Source organism: Podarcis vaucheri, assembly GCF_965113315.1.
Source record: "Podarcis vaucheri genome assembly, chromosome: 7".
In the NCBI taxonomy this organism is placed as follows: domain Eukaryota; kingdom Metazoa; phylum Chordata; class Lepidosauria; order Squamata; family Lacertidae; genus Podarcis; species Podarcis vaucheri.
Window position 1 is genome coordinate 19,372,397 of NC_138765.1, and position 7,236 is coordinate 19,379,632.

General features: G+C 44.2%; 1 protein-coding gene across 1 annotated transcript; it reads right to left on the reverse strand.

The window, feature by feature from the left end:
• Positions 1-968: 968 nt before the first annotated feature.
• LOC309537544 (uncharacterized protein) lies at positions 969-6,118 on the reverse strand. The gene is made up of 4 exons (XM_082232432.1): positions 5,743-6,118; positions 4,186-4,338; positions 3,338-3,472; positions 969-1,464 (listed from the first exon to the last, which is right to left on the reverse strand). Exons 1-4 carry the CDS (start codon positions 5,918-5,920, stop codon positions 1,385-1,387), a joined length of 546 nt encoding a protein of 181 aa, XP_082088558.1. The 5' UTR covers positions 5,921-6,118; the 3' UTR covers positions 969-1,384.
• Positions 6,119-7,236: the final 1,118 nt, after the last annotated feature.

Consider the following 7,236-nt stretch of genomic DNA (forward strand, 5'->3'; position numbering starts at 1 on the left):
CTTTCGCTTCTCATAATATTACTGGAAATTCATGAATCTCTTGAAATCAGGGTTGGTCCTACTATTAGGAAGAGTGAATAGTCTCCCTCATGCCTCATATGATAAGGAAAAGGGAGCAACTGTGAGGGGGTGGAGGACAGAGCCAGTTGTGCTTATGTAGGGATAGGGGAGAAAAATGATTTTGTTTGTATTTTTATCAGAAACTGTCTAATTCACACTTCTCATACCAATATGCAAAGCGAAATACAACTATCCTGCAATATTTACACATCTCTGAATTTTGCAATGTGGTTCTCTGTAACTAAACATTTGGTATAGAAAAGCATATATTAGGGGAAAGTGAGTGTGGAATTACTCATACCTATTACTGAAGATAGCATACAAAAAATCACTGTGGTAATGGAAATGGTTTGCAAAATTGTGAAGATTAGTTAAAAGCGTCATACAAAGAGACATATATTGCAATAGATTTGCCCTGAAATGTTGACAAATGTTTGTGAGTGTTGTTGTTGTTGTTGTTGTTGTTGTTACAAATTGCTGCAGAAATGTGAACTGAATTTAAGATGGCAAAAATGAGAAGCTGAGGGGAACCAAAATTCATAGATTCTTGCCCCCCTTAGTGCCATGTGGTCTTCTCTGTGTGCCCCCTACACAACAGAGTGCTGCTCTTAAGAATGGCAAGGACGGGCGTTGGAGTCGAGCAACATTCAGAGGGCACCAGATCCCCCATCCCTGCAATGAATAGTATCTTCACCCATAGCATTCTTTCGTAATGGCAGCTCCACCACCAAGGAATGAGCTATTTGCTTTGAACTGCTATCAGAATAATAGAATTGTAGAGTCAACCGTGTCCAACTCCCCTGCGATGCGGGAATCACAGCTAACCAATCCCTACGTCGTCACATGTTCATCTGTAACTCGTTGCTTTGGCCTTCATTTGCTCAAGGATATGGAGAGGGCTATTAATCTTCCATACAAACGAATGATTTAATAGCAGGACAAGGCATTGAAGCAGGAAGAAAAGAAAGGAAGAAAAAAATTGTCTAAATACCCATCAAATGAGATGCAATGAAGAGGAGACCTGGGAAAGGGTCGTTTCTTCTTCAGTGCTGCTGAAACGCAGTAAGCTGCATGTGGGTTGTTCAAAGATTCTCACTAAGGTTCAAAGGTTCAAAGATCTCACTAAGTCCAGTGGGTATGTACTTGAAGATGTGTTGGCAGGATGATATCCAATGCAAACAGTGAATCTTGTGGCCTGGTTGTGGACATCTCCATTTAAAAATGCACATGGTCAATGTAGATTCCAAGGATCCAGTGCCACTTCAAAAATGGGGGGAGCATACAATGCTATCTTCCTTCTAGACTTTTGGCCTTTGGTGTCTGATTACCCATTGGGAGCCACCTGTGAGGAATAAGCTGTTGGTTTCCAGAGGGAGAGCTGGTACAGCACCAGGCTGAATATCCCTGGGAGAGAAAGAGAGAGGTACAGAGATGAGTGGGTGTTGGCATGGGTTGTCAGCATGGTGCCTGTGGACACACATAGACTCTCAGGAAGGGGGGGGAGGAGAAATATGGTTCAGTACACACAGTAGTACCTTGGTTCTCAAACTTAATCTGTTCCGGAAGTCCATTCCAAAACTAAAGTGTTCCAAAACCAAGGCACACTTTCCCATAGAAAGTAATGCAAAATGGATTAATCAGTTCCAGACTCTTAAAAACAACCCCCAAAACAGCAGTTTAACGTGAATTTTGCTATCTAATGAGACCATTGATCCATAAAAAGAAAGCAATAAACAATGTACTGCAGTCACACAATCAATCAATCAATCAATCAATCAATCCGTAGCTAAACTAGGTTCCACACAGTCACAAAAACAAAGAGCCGCAAAAACAGAAAAACAAAATAAATAGCAAAAACAGACAGACCGCAACGTTAACACTCAAAACGGAAGTGTAACACTCAAAATGGAGCACGTTTGGCTTCTGAAAATAGTTCACAAACTGGAACACTAACTTCCAGGTTTGCAGTGTTTGGATTTCAAGTTGTTTCAGTACCAAGTCATTTAAGAACCAAGGTACCACTGTATTTAAAGTAAAAATCTATCAAATTCACACTTTCTATAGCAGTATGCTAACCCAAACACCACCACCCTCCAAAATTCGCACTTATCCAAATTTTGAAATGCAGTTCTGCCACCGAAAAATATTTGCATATCCTTAAGCATCTCCATGTTTCTTTCAGCAGAGGGAGGGGCAGGGGGTGGGACCCTGCAGGCACCAGAAAAAGCCTCAGGGCTTGAGGTGTGGAAGGCCTATCAATTTCAGTTCTCTTGGTTTCTTGTTTTCCAGCCATAAATTTGGTTATTCACATTTCGCAGCAGTTTGAAATTTTCGAAAAGAAAGAGAATTTCTCCTTCTGAAAACCCACTTTGCATTTTAGTACAGTTTTCTTGCAAGGTAACACATTGTTCTATGCAGGTTTGACTAGGACATTTTCCCTAATATAAGGCATTTGCGTAAGTTGCTTCTACCATCTAGTCCAGCACACTGTTCTCACAGTGGCCGACTAGATGCCTTTGGGAATCCTGTAAGCAGCACCTGAGCTCAAAAGTTCTTCCCCCGCATTTGTGATTCCCAGCATTCAGAGGCATGCAGTGGTGATACAACATAGCTGTTGTGACCAACCGCCACTGATAGACCTTTCCTCCATCAATTGGTCTGATCCTACTTTAAAGCCGTCTAGGTTTGTGGCCATCCCTATGTTTTGTCAGAGCAAATTCCATAGTCAATGAGAGAGGGGGAGCCTCCCTTGTTTCTGACTTTTCAGCATGACAAGCCCCTCCCAAGATGCTGAAACTCTGAGTCAAAACATGAGAGCTGGTTACTCTGAATGTCTCCTTTCAGATACCTGAAAGACCACCTCCGTCCCTCCAGATCCTCTCAGATGCTAAGACTGGCAGAGTTAACCCTCAGATTCGCAGGGGGCGGTGTCTGGGAAAGGGCCTTCTCTGTGGCTATCCTTCCCCACCGAAGTGCATCTGGCCACCTTCACTATATATGGACCTTATTTTTAGGACCCACCTGCTTTCTCCAATTGTAATTTTTTTTTGTTTTTAAAACTGTTTTCAGTACTGTGTTTTAATGGTTGTAACCCAACCTGAGATCTTACGGAGAAAATTGGAACCTCTATCTCTATATGAATTGTGGCCAGTTCTTCTTAGAGCAGACCCACTGGAATAAATTAACATGGCTAATGTAAGGCCATTAATTTCAATGGGTCTACTCTAAAGTGTAATTGGCTATAGGCCATTATAGCCATTATAGCCTTTGCATTTACCTGTTCCCAAGCAAAGGGCGCAGACAACACAGCTTAGGAAATAAGCCCATTTAGCAGAAGGGTCCTGCAGTTCAGGCTCAGTTGTCTCGCGGACGGAGTTATCAAATACCACCACAGCGACCAGCACACAGATCCCTACAAGAAACAGTGGATTAAAGTCCATCCAAATGTTTGGTTAGTCCTGCAAATGCAACGGTGCTCGTAGTGAATGGATGGTCTTCACACACGCTTCTCCCTGGTGTGCTGCGGTTCTTTATTTAGCTATCCAATTTATACCCCTTCCTTCCTTCTAAGGGAGCCCAGGATGGCAGGTTAGCATTTATGTATTCATTTATTGCATCTCTATCCCACCATTTTCCTCCAAGGAGCTCAAGATGGAATACATGGTCCTCCCTCTCCTCATATACTCTTCACAACAACCCCATGTGGTAGGTTCGACTGAGAAGCAGGGAATAATAATAATAATAATAATAATAATAATAATAATAATAATAAATGGGTGAGGGGGCCGAAACAACCTCGGCCCCTAGGAGCTAGCAGTTATGGCATTTAGCAGTTTGCTTTTGCCTTCTCCCTCCCATTCCCCATTTCCTCATGTGTTGTGTCTTTTTAGATCAAGAGTCTGAGGGAACCGGCCATCGTAGAACTGGTGTTTGTAAGCCACCCTTGAGAATTTTTTTGGCTGAAAGACAGGCACAAATGCTATAAACAGACAAACAAATGTCCTGTTTTCGGAAGGCAGTTCTCGAGTACTTGTACTCCCCCTGCTCCCTGCCAGTTTCCTTGCTTTTGTCCCCAAAGCAGCTACATCCCAGCTGGACACAAATGATTCCTCTCGAAATTGGTACCTGAGGCCAAGCTGAAGACAGCTGCAACAGGGCCATCCATGAAAAAGTCCTCGGTGCAGTTCATCCAGTACTTCGATTCCACAGAGCACAGTATGGCCAGAAAGGAAAAAAAGAGAGCCACGAGCATAAAGCTCCGGACGACATCCAGTTTCACTAAAGTGGAATAAGAGACTTGTAAAAATAGCTGAGGGTGGTCCAAGGTAGCTCTTCCCCACCCGAACGACGGCACTCAGGAAACACGGAGAAAGTCTCTCCTTTCTGCAACCCAAATTCTGTGACTGGGAATAAAAGGATATGAAATTTATGGATGCCTCCAGATCATCAGTGTTTTTGCAGGAGGGACTCAAGAGTGTGCCACAATGCTAAAGGTAAAGGGACCCCTGACCATTAGGTCCAGTCGTGGCCGACTCTGGGGTTGCGGTGCTCATCTCGCTTTACTGGCGGAGGGAGCTGGCGTACAGCTTCCAGGTCATGTGGCCAGCATGACTAAGCCGCTTCTGGTGAACCAGAGCAGCGCACGGAAATGCCGTTTACCTTACCTTATCTACTTGCACTTTGACGTGCTTTCGAACTGCTAGGTTGGCAGGAGCAGGGACCGAGCAACAGAAGCTCACGCCGTCACGGGGATTTGAACCACTGACCTTCTGATTGGCAAGTTCTAGGCTCTGTGGTTTAACCACAGCCACAATGTTAGGCTGCGGCAATTAAAATATAGGGCCACATTCATGCCATACTTTTAAAGTACAATGAAAACACTTTAAACAGTCATGGCTTCTCCCCCCCCCCCCAGATTTCTGGGAGCTGTAGTTGGAAGGGTGTTGGAAGCTGTTTGGAGACCCCTTATTCCCCTCACAGAGCTGCACTCGTTCAGCTGCTATGGTTGTAGAGAAAAATGAATAGTGGAATAATAATGGCAACAGTGATTTGAAATGACGTAGTAAAGCACTTTCTGCAATAAATGCACCTTCCTGATGGTATAATAATAGCAAATGTCGATCATATCAGTTAGTCAGAATAAACATGGGCAGGATCCAGTCAGGGATGTATAGGGAATGATCTTAATCCAGTTTATGTGCTTTGAACATGAATAGAATGGCCAGCCCATTCTGTTGTATGGCAGAATTTCCTTCAGAAATGTTTGATTCTGCATTGTTTTATTGATGTTTAATATGCTGTAAACCACTTTGAGATTTTTCTGAAAAATATAAAGCGGAATAATAATAATAATAATAATAATAATAATAATAATAATAATATCCGAAAAAACTGTACAAAAAACCCCAAGCAACTATAAAACCCATAGAGTCAGCCTAAGAGCCTTCTGGGTTTTCATTTTCTGTTTGTTTGTTTGTTTGTTTGTTCTTTAAAACAAATAACGAAAACATTTTTAGCTGTATCTATGAGGGAAGCCATCTTTTCTTTTTCTGTCACAAGTCACTAGTAGCAGCACCCATAGTATGTGTGCATGTGGAAAGAGGAATTCAAAGCCCGAGGGAAACAGCAGCAGCAATGTCTGTTGAACCCAACCTCACCCAGCCCAGCCCAGGCATACTGTACATTCTCTGATGGCCAAGAAACTGCAGCCGTCTTCTGTGCAGGTGGTCCATAAACCAGTGTATGAGGCTTCCAGAATATCTGTTTCATGCACTGCCCACCCAGAGGATACTTGAGCAACCAAGAGAAGCACAAAACTGACGCAGGAAAGGATGCAGCTAATTCCCCTGTAGAGAAGCATGGTGGGGTTCCTTCTACTGATCTTTTGCACTGGCAGCAGCCTGAGGAAGCCGGGAGGGTAGTGGGGGTGCTAGCGAGGTCACCCCAAGAGGCTCCAAGGAGATCACTGAGATCCAGTTTTTGCCGGACAAAGTGCTCCTCAAACGGTTTCTACTGGATTCCTCTGTTCCGTTCCTTCAACTGAAACGGAACCTTTGAACTGGGTGGGAGAGAACCTTCCTCTGGGAGTAGCTAGAAGTTCAGTATTGGATAAATCTGTCCATTTCAGTTCCCCTTGGCTTCTCGTTTCTACTGAGCTTAAGTTCAGTTCTCCACAATTCAATGGATCAGTTTGTGACTCATTTACTGGACTATGGTTCTCTTGAAAATTCAACCAGGCACTTTCATGTGAAAGGCTCAGGATATACAGCCACCCCTCTTTTTTTGCAAACACATTTCCCTGAACATAATGCGTTTTTTGGTATGTTATTTTCACACTTTCCCCCAAGGTATTCATTTTTAAAAAATATTATTATTATTGGATTGGAGAACTGCATTGCAGCAGTTGGAAAAGTGAGAATTTTGAAGGAGGTTGTATTTCTGGTTACATATTGTTGTAGGGTTTGTTAATTATGGGTTTCCACAATAAAATGGGAACCAACTGAATCCACCCATCCATATTTGTTTGTTGCATTTATATCTCATCTTTTCCTTCAAGGAGCTTAAGGTCGTACACATGGTTCTCCCCCTCCTCAAGTGATCCCCACAAAAATCCTGCAAGGCATGTGTCAGGGAACTGACATCAGAGCGAGAGGCGAAGGGAGGGCTCCCAGATTCTGCGGGCGAAGGACCCAGCACCAGGGGGAGAAGCAGCTCGGTAGAGGGGGAAGGAAATCAGCGCAACACCCGGGATATGGGGGAGGTGGAGGGAGAGCTCCGGGATTCTTCTCTGGACATCAGTGAGGAGAGCACAGGTCCTCCACTACCCACGCCCTCCCTGCGCAGAAGACTCCCGCGCAGTGAGAGAAGGAGGCGTTTGGGAGTCAGACAGCTTCTATGCTGGAAGAGGTTTAAGAAACGCCCACAGACAGATTCTGCTAGCGACTGAGACAGCCGCGCGGAGATGGGCTGTGCAGTCAGAACGGTTTAACCATGGCAATTAAGCCTAGAGAGGCGGCAGTTTACGCACGAGTAACTCATACCCATCACAGTAGGTTAGACTAAAAGGCAGGGACTGGCCCAAGGTGACCCAGAGAGCTTCGTGGCCAAGTGGGGATTTGAACCCTGCTTTCCCAGGTCCTAATTCAACACTTATTGAAGGTGTGAAGGCACCACAGC